This window comes from Chiloscyllium punctatum, chromosome 3, assembly GCF_047496795.1.
Source record: "Chiloscyllium punctatum isolate Juve2018m chromosome 3, sChiPun1.3, whole genome shotgun sequence".
Taxonomy (NCBI): Eukaryota; Metazoa; Chordata; class Chondrichthyes; order Orectolobiformes; family Hemiscylliidae; genus Chiloscyllium; species Chiloscyllium punctatum.
In genome coordinates this window covers 17,316,993-17,335,270 of record NC_092741.1, presented here as the reverse complement: position 1 = coordinate 17,335,270, position 18,278 = coordinate 17,316,993, and the positions used below count along the sequence as shown (strand labels likewise).

At 42.9% G+C, this 18,278-nt stretch overlaps 1 protein-coding gene across 3 annotated transcripts in view; it reads right to left on the bottom strand.

The window, feature by feature from the left end:
• Positions 1–18,278, bottom strand: part of mia3 (MIA SH3 domain ER export factor 3) — a 106,230-nt gene that overhangs the window by 67,705 nt on the left and 20,247 nt on the right. For all 3 annotated transcript variants that reach the window (XM_072550715.1, XM_072550716.1, XM_072550717.1), the window contains 2 exons: positions 13,098–13,838; positions 8,552–8,706 (listed from right to left, as the gene is read on the bottom strand). In XM_072550715.1, coding sequence (XP_072406816.1) covers positions 8,552–8,706; positions 13,098–13,838 — 896 coding nt within the window. The remainder of the gene's footprint in view (positions 1–8,551; positions 8,707–13,097; positions 13,839–18,278) is intronic.

Sequence of the window (18,278 nt, the reverse complement as noted above, 5' to 3'; positions counted from 1 at the left end):
ATTATTCCTACTAATACTTGCATAGAGGAATGTACTCATATTATCCATTTATTCACACAGCTATAAAGAACCTTAAGGTGATTTTCAACATACAAGACGCAATGTAACAATGATGATATAGACCGCGCCTTTACCTGGGATGATAAAACTAGGGAGTTCAGTCCAATATTGGAACAGAAGAGGCAACAGTTGAAAGGCACTGAAATAACACTTGAGTATTTGTCAACATATTTCCCAAATACGTACCATTGTCAGCTATAGGCAATTACTGCACTAAAGTCCCCTGCACGTTTCAACAGGCTGGAACCTTTTTCATTGTTCAATTAATGAAATGCAAACTTACCCATGGATATACATCTCATGGTAAAATTAGAAGAGAAGTCAGTACTTGCAAAAAGGAGATAACTCCAACTCAGTGAATACAGGAAGTGGTTAACATACAACTAACTCTCAGATTGAGAAAGATCGACAGCTACTTAAGTAACAAAATCAAAAAAGGAATGTCATATAAAATTCAGTTCAAAAGCTTCATCCCTTTATGGCTTTTGAGACAAAACACTGACTCAATCTCAAGTTTGCCAATTTATAATGGAGACTTCAACAGATGCTGAAATGTGTAACTAAATTAATACTGAAACTAGTGGTGTAAGGAGAAAACTGGATGAGGACTAGCAATTGTTTCACTTCAGTAAAATTATTTCCAAATTTTCAACAAGGTGACATGGGGAAAAAAGTTTAGACCGATGAACTGTCTGCAAGGGACTATCAATCAAATCTGGGGTATCACTAACAGACATCAATCAAGTTCATTCCACAATACAGCACTCTCTTACAGATTATGCCATCACTAACATTTCGTATTGAACAAAATTTTCTCCGGTCTTCATAAACTTCTTAATATTCTACTTCTTTAAAGCTACTGCAAACATAAATTTTAATAGGGTGTTGCCTGGTATGAAGGGAAGATCTTACGAGGAAAGGTCAAGGGACGTGAGGCTGTTTTCGTTAGAGATAAGGTTGAGTAGTGACTTAAATGAGACATAAGATAACCAGAGGGTTAGATCAGGTGGACAGTGAGTGCCATTTTCCTAGGATGGTGATGGCTAGTACGAGGGGGCGTAGCTTTAAATTGAGGGGTGCTAGATATAGGACAGATGTCAGACATAGTTTCTTTACTCAAGAGTAGTAGGGGCATGGAACACAGTGCCTGCAAATACTTGTAGACTCATCAACTTTACGGGCATTTAAATGGTTATTAGATAGGCATATGAACGAGAATGGAATAGTGTAAGTTAGATGGGCTTCAGATTGGTTTCACAGGGATGCGCAACACTGAGGGCTGAAGGTTCTGTCCTGTGCTAAAATGTTGTATGTTCTAACTCCTTGTCCATCTTAAATGCACGGAAATGAAGGAGTCAAAATCATGTACATAAGCAAGGCACTTGCAATGCACAGGGATGGAGGTCTTCATGATAAATTTATTGAGACACAAAACTGACAGGCATTCAAATATTAATTTTTCAATCAATTAGTTGTAATGATAGGGCCTTCACCAGTTCCTTCTCCTACTGCCATAGGAACTTGAACTCCTTAAATGCTAAGTTTCAGTAAAATGATCTGGTTCAAAAAAAAGGAACTTGCCTTTTTGGAGCAAGTTCACAAAATGAACTTCCTACAAAATACACTTACCAAGCTTTCTTGCACAACAAGCAGATTAGAGTCGGGCAGAAGAGGCTCTTTGCAATGTATCAATCTTGTGAGATAACCTAACACTAAGCAACTTTTCCCAAAATTTGGAACAAAATTTAAGATCAAAGCCACTCACCCACAAACAGAAAAACAGAATTAAATCATCCCAGAGGATTCAGGAAAAAACACAGACTTTCACATTATTAAAATTGGTGTTGTTTCAATGACAAAACAGATGGTGGATAATGCTGTAAGCATGTCACACAGCAATTATAGTAAAACTCCAATTTAACAGGAACAGGATCTTACCCAGGTCTAAAGGGTGTACCGGACACAATTTCATTCTCCTGTCAGCTTGCTTACTAACATATGAAGCAGTCTGGAGCTTGGCTGAACTAAAAACAGAATAATGGCCATCTTTAAACCTAGATTAGATTACTTACAGTGTGGAATCAGGCCCTTCAGCCCAACAAGTCCACACCAACCTTGCGAAGAGCAACCCACCCTGACCCATTCCCCTAACACTATGGACAATTTAGCATGGCCAATTCATCTAACCTGCACATTTTCTGGACTGTGGGAGGAAACTGGAGCACCCAGAGGAAACCCAAGCAAACGCAGGGAGAATGTGCAAACTCCACACAAACAGTTGCCTGAGGCGGTAATTGAACCCGGGTCTCTGGCGTTGTGAGGCAGCAGTGCTAACCACTGTGCCACCATGCCACCCTCGGTGAACATGTTTAGGGAAATTATGTAAACCAGGCAATAAAAGCTTAACAGATTACTCAGGCTACATTACTGTTGCACAATATAGAACATCCAGAATCACAGAATACCTACAGTTCAGAACAAGGTCATTTGGCCCATTAGGTCACCACCAACAATCCTTTTAACTCTGCATTTACCGTGGTTAATCCACCCAGCCTGCATATGCCTGGACACTACAGTGCTTTTTAGCATAGCCAATCCACCTAATGTACCCTTCTTTGGATTGTGGGAGGAAATCAGACCACCTGGCAGAAACCCATGCTGGCAAGGGGAAGATGCACGCTTCACAGAGACAGTCCCCAAGAATGAATAAAACAGTATTAATCACTGTGCTGCCCCATTTCTATAAAAATATCCAGACCAAATAAGATCAAATTTCCTTCCCTAATTACAAAGTTCCATTGTACTGTATCCTATTTACTCAGACTTAGATACTCAGATCAAGACAGTCCAAAAAATTCAATGCTGTACCTGGGAAGAAAAGAATAGAGGTCTTGTTTAGGGTCCTAATGTCTTCCAAATAAATAATAACGTGAATACATGATGCACCTCAGCAATTTGCGAATTGCAATCACGAGCTACTCAAAACAGGAGTTACCATTTGACAGCACTTTTCTACTCAATGACTGATCGCAAGGGTCCAGCCAATAAACCAGCCTAATGGGAAAATAAAATAACCTGAAATTGCATTACATTATAACCTAGGTCACAGACATGTATAAAGTGGTGAGATACACAAATAAATATAGTGCTATGTAAAGTTGCATGTCAATCTGCATGCACATATTTCACGTGCAAAGTAATACATGCGGACATAGATAAAAATCATCACTTGTATCTCTCATTGGTTTACAAAGGTACTAGGTTTACAGAGTCATAGAGATAAACAGCATGGAAACAGACCCTTCGGCCCAACCCATCCATGCTGACCAGATATCCCAACCCAATCTAGGCCCACCTGCCAGCACCCGCCGCAAATCCCTCCAAACCCTTCCTATTATATACCCATCCAAATGCCTCTTAAATGTTGCATTTGCACCAGCCTCCACCACTTCCTCTGGCAGCTCATTCCATACCCGTACCACCCTCTGTGGTTTAGCAACAACTTAAATTTTAAAATCATTACCCATCCTCATTCAAAGCCAACCATAGTCCCACTCCTCCTCAGCTTTAACTTCCTCCATCCATATCACCCTCATATCTGTGCTGCTCCAATCCTAGTCTCTCGAGCATCACCGATTTTAATTACTCTACTAATGACACTAATGGCAGCTGTACCTTCAGATCTCAAGGTCCACAACTTTCACCAAGCTTCTGGTCTTCTGCCTTACTTTTTTTTATAGTTAAAAATCACAACACGAGGTTATAGTCACAGGTTTATTTGGAAGCACTAGCTTTCAGAGTGCTGCTCCTTCATCAAGATGGTTCATGAGATGTGGGTGTCATTTGTTGCCTAGTTACGAGCCAACCACATTGTCAAGAGTCTGGAGTCACATATAGACCAGGGCAGGTAAGGATGGCAGACTTTCTTCTCTGAAGGCCATTAGTGGACTACATTAGTTTTTATGAGAATTGACAGTCGCCATTAGATTCACTTTTCATTCCAGATTTTTACTGAATTCAAAGGTTTTACCAGTTGCCATGGTGGGATTTAAACCCATGTTTTAAGAACATTTTTGACTCTTAAATTACTAGTTCAGTTACATTAATAGGACACCATTGTCTCCCCTTAATAGAAAACACTATATTCAAAATGATAAAATTCATTAATATATTGCATGTGCATGTCTGTATTCAAACATTTGCAAAAGCTGTCAAATCAAGAAAACAAGCATTACCCTCTTTCTGGAACCAAACCCCACCCAGTCTGACTACTCTTCATTCTCGCACCACACTCCATAACTAACATTTGATGCTCTCTCAAGATGCCAAGCTTGCTACTCAATTACAAAACAACTTCTACTCAAGACCAACTACTTCGAGTAACTAGACATTAGCATTAAATACATTTCACAAGTTTAATTTGCAACCAAAGGACAAATTTATATGAACGAACTACCATAAAAATTACATTCCTACATATATAGTTATCATGTCATTACTTCAACACAGTTAGAGGGTAAATGTTTAAACCACAGAATGAATTGTTATACTCATGTAACCTGTATTGTTATATAGCACCTTTAAAAGAAAATATCCCAAGACATTACAGCGGACTGCAATCTTAAAAAAGTCTGATACCAAGCCAAAGACATTGTTGGGACAAGCAATCAAATGTTTGGTAAAAACAGAGGTTATAAAGAGGTCCTTTAAGGTTGAGAAGTGTCTGGAGGTAATTCCAAACCTAAAGTCCTAGAGGACTGATGGTACAGTCACCAACTGTGGAATGAATAGAAAGATAAAAATATCAATATAGAATAGATACAGAATCCCTACAGTGTGGAAATAGGTCCTTTTGGCCCAACGAGTCCACACCAACCATCAGAATATCCCACCCAAACCCATTCTCCTACCTTACTACTCAACATTTACCCCTGACTAATGCACCTAATCTATACATCGCTGAACACTATGGGCAATTTAGCATGGGCAATTCACCTCACCTGCACATCTTTGGATTGTGGGAGAAAACTGGAGCACCCAGAGGAAACCCTCACAGACACGGGGAGAATGTGCAAACTCCACACAGACAGTCGCCAGCTGGAATCAAATGCAGGCCCCTGGCACTGTGAGGCAGCAGTGATAACCACAGAGCCACCATACACCTTTTTAAAAAATCATTCACTGGATGTGCAAATCACTGTCTAGGCCAGCATTTATTTTCCATCCATAACTGCCCCAGAGGACAGTTAAGAGCCAACCAGATGTCTATAGCTCTGGAGCCACATGTAGACCATATCAGGTATGGATGGCAGTTACCTTTCCAAAAGGGCCAGTTGGGTTTTACTTAGAAGTAAAAGGAACACAAGGTTGTAGGAAGTCAGAGGCAGGAAGGCATAAGGCCATTGTGGGAACAGGAACAAAAATGAGTTATAAAATTAAAGCATTGTTGCACCCAGAGTAAGTGACTTCCATTTATAAAGCAACTTTTGGATGAATTTGTAGGAAGTATTCCCTTGCTATTTTCTCTCTCACATGCTTGGGACTACATTAACATGTATAAAGTTAGCTCTGCTATATTTACGCACAGCTTGGCTTCTTGAATATCGTATTTACAATGTAAACTATACTAGTCATATGTACGGTAGTACCAAGTTCAAATTTATTTTTTTTTAAAATCATTTACATCCTGTGGATGTCACCCGCAAGACCGGTATTTGTTACCGATTACTGTCTTTGGAAGGTAGTAAGTAGTGAGCATCGCTGCAGAGTCTGCACACCCACAATGCCTTTTCCATCGCAGGTTAGCACAACATCTTCTGTTTGTTCATAGGATGCAAGTGTCGCTGGTTAGGGTAGGATTTAAAGTCCACTCCCAATTGCCCTGGAACCGAGTGTGAGACTGTTTCAAAGAGCAGTTTAGAGTCAACTGCATTACTGAGAGTCTGGATCACATGTAGGCCACACGAGGAATGACAGCATATTCTCCTTAAAGAACGTGAATGAACCATTTTTTTTTTAAAAATAAATCAATTTTTAAATTTCACAACAATCTGAAAATTTCGTGGTCACTGCTTCTATTCCTCATATCCTGCATGGAGTGAATTTAAATATCCCTTACTCCAAAGTGCTGGTCCAGTAACATCACCGTGCTACAACCTGCCTGAGCAATCTGCCTGGTGGAGTTACACAGGGGTAAGTGGGTAGAGAGCACAAATCCACAGACTGACGGCCTCAAGTTCTGAAGCCTTGCCAAGCACACAGAGAGGGGTGAGCTGATCCACTTACCTAACACTGCCTGCCTGTGAACCACTTCACTCTCTCACATACAACAGACACTGACCTGGCCAATCCAGCCCACCACAAAGGAGTACATGACCGTAGCAGCAGCTGCGGGTACGGATGGCGGCGGCGGCGGCGGCTCCTGCTCCAAATCCATGGCGGTCCGGGGGAAAGGGGTTGAACTTTGCCCGGTACGGAAGCGGTGTGGGGAGGGGGGAGGTTGTGGTTGAGATCGGGCAGAGAGGTCTACGCCGATGTCAGGACCTTGGCCCCATGTTGGCGAACGACCCGCTCCTGGCGACGGTCAACAACCGCCACTCGAACACGTCAACGCTAATAGGGCGCGCGCCGCCGGCCCCCGGACACTAAACCGCGCGCGCGCGCGCTCACACGGCCGGGGGGGGGGGGGGGGGGGGGGACTTCCTGCTTCACATCCATCCCTTGCTCGGTGCGCCTCCCTCCCACAACAGCGCCACCGCTCGGCACTACCACTTCGTGACGCCCGGCGTCTTCCTCTTGATTTCCACTTGTCTCGGTCATGTGCTGCCAAAATGTACAAATGAAGAAGAAATACAAAAAAAACGGCCTCAAAAGCAAATCATCCGGACGCTGGAAAATGTTGAAAGTAAAAATCCAGAAATATTCAGCAAGTCGGGTACTTGCAAGGAATTTCGAGGAAAGCAGCAGGAGCTTATTTAAATAGATAAAAAGGAAGAGAGAGGCGAAAGTGAACAGAGGTCTCTTATAAGACTGGGTAAATTATAATGGGGAAACCATGAAATGGCAAATGTGTTGTATAAATACTTCACATCAGTCTTCATGATAACTACCTGACGAAGGAGCAGTGCTCTGAAAGCTGGTGCTTCTAAATAAACCTGGTGTTGTGATTTTTAACTTTATGTTAAGGAGGCGCTGATAGCGTTCCAAATATGCCAAATAAAGGGCAATAAAAAGGAAGATGCTGCCAGACTTGCCGAGTTTCTCCAGTAATTTGTTTTTGTTAAGATTTTTAATCTGTAAAAGGAATCGAGTGTTATGGGGAAAAGACACTAAAGTGAAGGACTAACAGATCAGCCATCAATGGTGTGGCAGACTCAATGAGCTAAATGGCTGAGCTCTGCTCGGTCTATGGCAATATCAAGACAAAAAGAAATAGGAGTTAACCTTTCCACAAACTTGCCTGACTTGAAGACTTCCAGCAGTTTGCGTTTTAATTTTGAATTCAAAACTACATTTTTATTTTCCAGCTTGAAGAAAATTTCACATGTCCTTCAAATTTTTTTCTTTTTTGAAAGCTAACTCAGGCTGCTTGATGTTTCATTCACATCAGTCAGGCTCCTGCCAGACTCTCCAGCATCTCTTCCAAGTGGCCATTCTTGACAAGACATTGTATCTGCAAATTACTCGTTCACAAAGGCCACTACAACCATGACTTCTGACTTCCATAAACTTTATATCAAAAGGTGAAAGGACATCAACTAAACTGGTAACACTGGCAAATTATTGCTCCAATCATTCACAGCTACCTACGAGAAGAGCATCTACAACTTTACTCAACTGCATGACATTAATTAATCAGAAGTGGGTACTGCAGATTGGAGTCAAGATTCAAGTGGTGCTGGAAGAGCACAGCAGGTCAGGCAGCATCCCAGAAGCAGGAAAATTGATGTTTCGGGCAAAAGCCCTTCAGCAGGAGTGGTGAAGGGCTTTTGCCTAAAACGTCAATTTTCCTATTCCTCGGATGCTGCTTGACTTGCTGTGCTTTTCCAGCACCACTCTAATCTTGGCATTAACTGGCATCTATCCTGACTCAGCCACAGTGATTTCACCTCAACAGAAAAGGCTGCAATGTTCTGGAGAATCTCCTCCCATTAATAGTTTACATTCATTTTTATATGAATGGTAAGTGGAGCCACCAAGTGGCAGTTCACAAATGACAATGCCCTAGTCGAGAGAGACCCAGTTGGATTGTCACACATTTATCATAAGAAGGTAGAGAGAATGGGGTCCTCTACACATGAGGCTAGGGTTGAGGAAATCAGAAAGATCAGCACCTGACTGTTCTGAAAGGCACCAACCCATCAACGTTCACATTCAAACATTAAGAACTGTCAACTTGATCTAAGTACCAAAAGATGGCTGTGCCTTTGGAACCACAGCCCTCAAGGAGTTGGAGACGAAAAGTGATTGAAGGAAAAATAAAAGTACTTACATGCTGTATGAGTGACTGAACGACAGGCCGCACATTACCCTTGATAAACAGGACAATAACATCCATCACTGTGATGGTCCACGATAGGAATGGACCTCTCTCCTGAAGTTCACTAGTGTCCATTATCACGCTGTTGTCCAGGATGGAAGGAGTCTCTGGGGTTCAATTAGAATACATGCATTAAAAGTACTCATTTAGCACCAGTGAATGTATAGTTATATTCATCCAATAATGAAGTATCTGAACAGCAGGTTGACATTCAGTTCCCTTGATATTGTTCTGCCATTAATATCTGCACCTAACAAACAAAAAGCTATAAATTTAGATTCAAAATCAACAACTGATCTCAAGCCAGTTGCCATTTGCAAACAATAACCTATCCCACTTCATTCCTGTTACAGCAGGGAAATAATCCAGATTCTGGCTGTAGATTAATTTTAAAGATTCTCCAAGCTTATCACTTATGCATTTTCTAACCTCTTATGTATTTCCATGATCTGTTGCTAGACATTCCTGAAGTTAGTCTGGAGTGACTGCACCATTATTTGTCCTTTCACTTTCTGGGGACACTGCTGGTCTCAGCTCAGAGTATATGTCCCTGCAGTTTGCAAACAGCAAGTCTTTAAAGACTGCAATTTCCCCTCCCATGTGGTTGGTGATGCCCTCCAGCGTATCTCATCCACAGCCTGCACCTCCACCCTTGAACCCCACCCCTCCAACCTCAACAAGGACAGAAACCCCCCCACCCCCATCCTCACCTTCCACCCTACCAAACTCCATATACATCGCATCAACCTCCGCCATTTCCGCCACCTACAAACAGACCCCACAGAGATATATTCCCCTCCCCACCCCTATCCACTTTCCGTAAAGACCGTTCCCTCCGTGACTACCTGGTCAGGTCCACACCCCCTAACAACCCACCCTCCCCTCCTGGCACCTTCCCCTGCCACCGCAGGAATTGCAAAATCTGCTCACACACCTCCCCCCTCACCTCCGTACAAGGCCCTAAAGGAGCCTTCCACATCCAAAGTTTCACCTGCATTTCCATACGTCATTTACTGTATCCGTTGCTCCCGACACGGTCTCCGCTACATTGGGGAGACCGGATGCTGAATGCTTCACAGAACAACTCTAGGTCACCCGCACCAATCAACCCCACCGACCCATGGCTGAACAATTTAACTCCCCCTCCCACTCTGCCAAGGACATACAGGTCCTGGGCCTCCTTTATCATCACTCTCTTACCATCAGATGCCCAGAGGAAGAACGCCTAATCTTCCGCCTTGGCAGTTTCCTCATTCCTTCCCCCCCACCTTATCCCAGTTCCAACCTTCCAGCTTAGCACTGTCCTCGTGACCTGTCCCATCCATTTCGTCTTCCTTCTCACCTCTCCACTCCACGCTTCCCTCCAACCTATCACCTTTACCCCCACCTCCATTCACCCATTACACTCTCAGCTACCTTCTTCCCTGCCCCACCCTCCTCCCATTTATCTCTCCACCCCCGAGGCTCCCAGCCTCATTCCTGATTAAGGGCTTTTGCCAGAAACGTCGATTTTCCTGCTCTTCGGATGCTGCTTGACCTGCTGTGCTTTTCCAGCACCACACTCTTGACTCTAATCTCCAGCATCTGCAGTACTCACTTTCTCCTAAACAGCAAGTAATGACGGGTCTCCAATTTCTAGCTTTAAGCAAACTTCTTATATGTTCTGCTGCACAGCTTCATAATTTGCTAAACGCCATACCATATGGTATTCCAAAACAAGGCTTTGGAAGTCCATACAAATGATGGTTTTTGACTTGGAGATACAGCCAACCTGATCACTTCCAAAGAAATCTACAGAACCAACTGTTCATTTGCTGCAATAACAGAGACATTTGGAAGTGGGGATCATCTTCATACAGCAACACTGGAGAGATGAAGGAAACATTCTGCAGGGATGGAGGAGAATCTCCACCACACGGAGTGCGGTGGATAAACTAGTAATGACATGAACAGGAAGATTCAAAGAGAGGTGGAGGAACCTGATTTCTGTTTTAATTATTGGCAGGGTGAGCTGCCTTCTTGAGCCACTGGAGTTCATGTGGTTCAGGACATCCATGTGGAGGGAGTTCCAGCATTTTGACCGAGTGACAGTGAAGGAATAGCTATTTATTTCCAAGTCAGGATGGTTTGCAGGGGAACATTCAAGTGGTGGTACTCCCTTGCATCTACTAACTTTGTCCTCCTAGGTGGGAGGATTTGAAGCTACTCCTGAAGGAGCCTTGGTCAGTTGCTGCAATATATCTTGTAGATGGTATACACCGTTAGTACCATGCATCAGCGATTGAGGGTGTTAATATTCATTTGAGTGGGATTCTTTATCCTGGATGGCAACATGTTTAGTGAGTATTGTTGTAGCTGTACTCATCTAGTGAAATGTAGAAATATAGAACCACAAATAGACCATTCAGCTCCTTGAGCTTGTCCTGCCATTTCAGGTCACTGATGAACATCTATTTTAGTAGTGGAATATAACATTATCACGATGTCATTTACTGATTTCTGATTAGTAAACTTGGTCTTTATTTAGATTCCTCAGCAGTTTTTTTTTAGGAAGCGGGGTATGAGAGAAATTTACCACCCTGAGTTAAGAAGTTTCTCTCTACCTCAGTCTCAAATAGTGTACGTTTTATTCAGAGACCATATCCCCTGGTGCTGGACTCCACAGCGGCCAAAGAAGCATCCTTTATGCATTCACTCTAAGAATTTCCTACGTTTTGACAGATCACCCCTCATTCTTCAAAAGAATGAAGGCCAACGTCTCTAGATCTGCTTCTCAGAGGACCTAACCATCACCCTGCAAAGAATCTGATTGATGAATCTCCATTGCACTCTCTCCAAAGCAAGTACATCCTTCCTTATGTAAGGAGCCAAAACTGCAAGCAAAAGTAGCATTCTATACACTGGCTGGTTTCCCGAGGCATGCTAGTTTTATATAGAACATAGAACATTACAGCGCAGTACAGGCCCTTCGGCCCTCAATGTTGCGCCGATCTGTCATACCAGACTGAAGCCCATCCAGCCTACACTATTCCATGTACATCCATATGCTTGTCCAATGACGACTTAAATGTACTTAAAGTTGGAAAATCTACTACCATTGCAGGCAAAGCATTCCATACCCTTACTACTCTGAGTAAAGAAACTACCTCTGACATCTGTCCTACATCTATCACCCCGCAATTTAAAGCTATGCCCCCTCGTGCTCACCGTCACCATTCTTGGAAAAAGGCTCTCCCTGTCTACCCTATCTAACCCTCTGATCATCTTCTATGTCTCCATTAAGTCACCGCTCAACCTTCTTCTCTCTAACGAAAACAGCCTCAGGTCCCTCAGCCTTTCCTCGTAAGACCTTCCCTCCATACCAGGCAACATCCTAGTAAATCTCCTCTGCACCCTTTCCAAAGCTTCCACAACCTTCTCATAATGCGGTGACCAGAACTGTACACAATAATCCAAGTGTGGCTGCACCAGAACTTTTTATAGCTGCAGCATAACCTCATGGTTCTGGAACTCGATCCCTCTATTAATAAAAGCTAAAACACTGTATGCCTTCTTAACAACCCTGTCAACCTGGGTGGCAACTTTCAAGGTTCTGTGTACATGGACACTCAGATCTCTCTGCTCATCTACACTACCAAGAATCTTACCATTAGCCCAGTACTTTGCATTCCGATTACTCCGACCAAAGTGAATCACCTCACACTTGTCCGCATTAAACTCCATTTGCCACCTCTCAGCCCAGCTCTGCAGCTTATCTATGTCTCTCTGTAACCTACAACATCCTTCATCACTATCCACAACTCCACCGACCTTCAATGACGTATAAATTATGGAACACTCCCCACTTCACATGTCCAACACATTCCTGACCTGTGCCTTGTACCTCTTGATGGGCATGCTTTGCGGAAATCAGGTAATGAGTTACTCTCTGCCTCTGAGCTACTCTTGTGACCACAGTAGTGATATAATCAGTCCACTTAGCCTGATGGGCTGAAGTGATGTTTAGAACAGAAACTTATATGTTGAAATTCAATTCAGAAATTTGAGAATATAATCTAGGCTGCTTTTTTGATACAGTGCTGAGGGAATGCTTCAGCAGAAGATGCCTTTCTAATTATAAACAATGGCATTTTCAAATATTGCATTTTAGTGAAGCACTTGGGGACATTTCTGATTATAGGTGTTTAGTCCATCACATACTCCCGTATTAAAAAGGTCTCCTTTGAAACCTCGGGAAACAGCAAAGGACCAAAGAACACATGACGGTCAAGTTAAATGAAGTAGCAATGACGACTCTCAAATTTTGAGTTTAGAAGGATAAATCTTGTTGAAGGAAGACTGCAATGAGGAAGTGAGGAATTCCACAATTAGAGCTTTGGGAAACAAGTTTGAATAATGAAATCTGTTGATCAAATCACCAGAGGATTTTTAGATTATTTATATACACTGCCATTTTAAATCTTTTCTATCAATGCAAACAGCAATACTTTTCACTCACCTATTTCTGTCTCCAAGTGGCCAAATTTAGCACCTTCTCCTGCTGGAACTTTCACGTCCTCTTGCTTTCCTTTTGGCAAACTCTCCTCTGCAGTGTATTCTCCATCAGACTGTGCTACGTTCTCTTCAAACGTCACAACAGAAGGTTCCTTCAGAAGCTCCTCTCCTCCCTCACTGATGTTTAGGATATTCAGTTCTGTCCAAGGCTCATCCTCCCCATCCGATTTCCCTCCAACATTTGGAGAAGATGCTTCTCCCTCACGCTCTTTGAACTTGCTCCATTCATAAGTTTCTTTCTGATTCTCTTCTATCGTCCTTTTAAAATTTGGAGTTGCTGTTCCTGGAGCCTCTTCATTACCTTTCAAATCCTTTGGTGTTCGGTCAACCTCAGTAATATTCGAGGAAGACCGTTTAATTGCTGGTTCCTTCTTGTCTTGGCCTGTCATGATGTCTGAAATTGGACGCTTTTTCTCTGTCTCTTTGACAGACTCTGAACTACTCAATGTCTGTTCATCCTCCTCGCTCTCTGGATAGGCTGCATTCTCTGAAGGGTTTCCAGAATGCATTTTTCTCCATGGCGTTTCACCTTCATCTTCCTCCTGGTTTCTCGCTGAATGTAGTGCATCGTTGCTCAAGACTGGAGAATGCAATCCTATCACTGGCTCATCATTATTCTTCCCTCCTTGTTGTGCTTCAGTAGCTTGCCTCTCTTGATCTTCCTGGATGCTGCCCTGTAATAATCCTACAGCAAAACAATAGCAAAGATACAACTTTAAAGCAATGTTTTTCAACCTTGAAAAAAGCCTGTCTTCCTGCTGCACAGTACAAACAACACTGATTACCTACAATGACGGGGTTGGCGGGTTTGAGCTACAGGGCTGAATAGGCTATGGCATTGAAGGCCGAGGAGTGACCTTATACAGGTTTATAAAATCATGAGGGATAGATTAGATTAGATTAGATTACTTACAGTGTGGAAACAGGCCCTTCGGCCCAACAAGTCCACACCGACCCGCTACCCACCCATTCCCCTACATTTACCCTTTTACCTAACACTATGGGCAATTTAGCATGGCCAACTCACCTGACCTGCACATCTTTGGAGTGTGGGAGGAAACTGGAGCACCCGGAGGAAACCCACGCAGACACGGGGAGAATGTGCAAACTCCACACAGTCAGTCGCCTGAGTCAGGAATTGAACCCAGGTCTCTGGCACTGTGAGACAGCAGTGCTAACCACTATGCCACCGTGCTGCCCAGACAGGGAGATAGATAGGGAGAATAACCAAAATTATCATCCCAGGGTAGGGGAATCCAAAACTAAAAGATATAGGTTTAAGGTGAGAGGGTAAAGACTTGAAACAGGCAACTTTTTCACACATCAAGTGTTGCGTGTATGGAATAAGCTGCCAGAGGAAGTGGTGGTGGGATGTACAATTACAACATTTAAAAGGGATCTGGATGGGTACATGAATAGGAAGGGATTAGAAGGGATATGGGCCTCATGTTGGTTGGACCGAAGCATCTGTTTCCATACTGTACAACTCTGACTCTGATTTTACTAAATGACCACTTCTCCTTCAACAGGCAAAAAAAAAGCTAATCAACTAAAGAGCTCAATGCTTTACTCACCAATGCAAAAGTCACCAAAAGCAGGAACTCTTCTGCTCAGCTTTAACTAACATCTTGCATTCTATTTGTTCAAAACCTAGAAATGCTTAAGTCTTTGGAGCTTGGAGGCTGGTACAATGGCAGCATTTATAAAGGATCTGGATGGGTGTACGAATAGGAAGGGTTTGGAGGGTTATGGGCCAAGTGCTGGCAAACAGGACTAGATTAGTGTAGAATATTTGGTCGACATGGAGGAGTTGGACCGAAGGGTCTGTCTCCGTGCCATACATCTCTATGACCCTATCTACATTAAATGCAGAATTAAACTCACTGCAAAGGCCGAACAGGAGATTTCTTCTGCAATCCACTCTAGCTTGTGGTTAATATATGCTGTTGAAGTGACCTTCAGGAAACCCTTCAATTGTCAACTAGTGCAAACACTAAATTCACTCATGGCATGACAACTACACCAGTTACTAGGTAGGCTCAGCTGGCAACTCCCTCACTCTCAATAGACAAGGGAAAGCTCATGGTCTGCTGGCAAATCCTCTCACCTATAGCTGTCATGCTTTCCTGTTTGCTCCATTTTGACGAGTACACTACCCAGCTTTGGAACAATATCACCATGCCTTCAATGCCATTGGATCAGATCCTGAAACACCTTCCTAACAACACTATAAGCATGCTTCTATCACAGAGTCAGAGTTGTAGAAGTGTACAGCATGGAAATAGACCGTGCAGTCCAACGCATCCACGTCGACTAGATAACCTAAATTAATCTAGTCCCATTTGCCAGCATTTGGCACATATCACTCTCAACCCTTCCTATTCATACACCTATCCAAGATGCCTTTTAAATGCTGTAATTTTACCAGCCTCTGCTGGTAACCACTCTGTGAAAAAGTTGTCCCTAAGGTTCCTTTTAAATCTTTCCCGTCACTTTAAACCTATACCCTCTAATTTTTGACTCCCTTAAACCAGGGAAAAGACCTTGGCCATTCACCCTCTCCATGTCTCTCATAATTTTATAGACCTCTATAATGTCTTTCCCCAGCCTTTGAAGCTCCAAGGAAAATAGCCCCAGCCTATTCAGCCTCCCCTTATTGTTCAAACCCTCCAATCCTGGCAACATCCTTGTAAATCTTGACTGGACCCTTTCAAGTTTCACAACATCGTTCTTATAGCAGGGAGATCAGAACTAAACACAGTATTCCAAAACTGGCCTAAACAATGTCCTGTACAGCCACAACACTACCTCCCAATTCCTATGCTCAATATTCTGTCCAATAAAGGAAAGCACACCAAATGGTTTCACTGTCCTAACAACCTGTGACTCCACTTTCAAAAGAACTATGAACCTGCACTTCAAGACCTCTTTGTTCAGCAACACTCCCCAGGACCTTACCATTAAATGTCTAAGTCCTGTTCTGATTTGCCTTTCTAAAATGCATGGACTGCAACAGTTCAAGAAAGTCTTAAGGCCAATTAGCGATGGGCAACTAATGTTGACTCAGACATTCCAATAAAGAATCAAACCAAAACAGAATGATTCTTAATAAGAGTCAGTACGAGATACAAGATGAAAGATGGAAGGTTGTGTAGAAGTCTACTGTGTAAGCAAATCTAGGGGTGCATGGACATAAGGTTTAGCAAGAAAAAAGCCGAGGCTGATGTAGAATTCAAAGAATCAGAGTGCAAAAGAGGCACTTCAACCCACTGAGTCTGCACCAGCATATGAGAATTACCGGACTTTCAACCTAATTGCATTTATCACCAACACTTTGCTCATAGTCCTGAATGTTATGGTGTACCAGGTGCTCATCCAGGTACTGTTAAAGGATGTGAGGCAATTTGCCTCTACCATCCTCCCAGATAACACATTCCAAATCACCCCCACCCTCTGGGTAAAAGACTTTCTTCACATCCCCCTAAACCTCCTGTCCCTCACTTTGAACCCATGTCCCTTCATGACTGACCTAAGAGGAACAACTGTTCATGCCCCTCACAGTCTTGTACATCTTTATATCACCAATCAGTCTTCTTTGCTCCAATGAGAACAGCCCAAGCCTATCCAACCTTTCCTCATAACTTAAATTTTCCATCCCAGGCAGCATCCCTGTGAATCTCTTCTGTACTCCATCCATGCAATCATATGCTTCCTATAATGTAGTGACCAGAACTGCACACAGTAACTGTGGTCTCACTGAAGTTCAATACAACTCCAACATGACTTCCCTGTTTTTGTAATCTATGCCCTTGATTAGCATAATCAAAACCATGTCCCATATGCCTTTTTCATCATCCTAAAATATTCTTCCACCTTCAGAGATCTAAGGACAAACATTCCCAAGGACCCCTTGTTCCACAGATGTTCATTGAACACTCCCTTGTCCAGTTACTCCTTCCAAAGTGTATCATGTCACATTTTTCAGGGTTAAATTCCATCTGCCACTTATTTGCCCATTTACCCATCCCGCTTCTATCTTTTTTAGCCCAAAGACACACAACCTCACTGTTGTTAACCAATTTTTTTTGGTTCATACACAAACTTACTAATCCAATCTCTCGCACAGTCATCTATGTCTTTTATATAAATGATGAATAAAAGGCAACCCAGCATAGATTTCTGTGATACACACTGGACACTGCCTCCAGTCACTAAAGCAGCTTTCTGTAATCACCCGCTGTCTCTTACAACTGAGCCAATTTTGAATCCACTTTATCAAATTATTCTGGATCCCACGTGGACTTGGCTTCTTGGTAAATTCCTTTTCTGGAATCCACATAAACTACATCAACTACCCACCTTGTCAGCTCGAAAAGTTAAATCAGATTTAGTAAGGCATGACCTCTCTCTGACAAAGCTACGCTGACTATCCCACATTAAGCCTTACTTCTCCAAGTGGAGATAGATGCTCTCCTTCAATAATTTCCTTACCACTAGTATGAGACTCACTGGTCTGTATTCTCAGTCTTAAATATCAAAACTATATTAACTGTTCTCCAGTTCTTTGGTATCTCCCACATGGCCAGACAGGAATTAAAAGTTTCCCTTGCCTCCAACAGCAGTTTGGGACACATTTAATCTGAACCGGGCAACTGGTCCACATGTCTGCGAACACATTAAATGCCTTGTTCTTCACAATGTCAATTTTCCCAAGCATCTTGCAGTCTCTCTCAATGGGTTCCATATCTTCATCCTCATTCTCTTAGGTGAAGACAAATGAGAAGTGTTGGTTCAATACTCGACCAATATCTTCTGGCTCCACCCACAGACTGCCCTCTTTGTTCCTACTCTTTCCCTGGTTGTCCTCTTCCTCTTGTCATACTCTCAGAACATCTTGGGATTTTCTCAAATTTTACCAGACAGAGCTTTCTCACACAGGAGGAAGTTAGGACTACAGATGCGGGAGATCAGAGTCAAGAGTGTGGTGCTGGAAAAGCACAGGTCAGGCAACATCCAAGGAGCAGAAGAATCAACATTTCAGGCATAAGCCCTTCATCAGGAATGAGACTTGTGGACCAAGGGAACTGAGAGATAAATGGGAGGGGAGGTGGGACTGGGGAAAGGT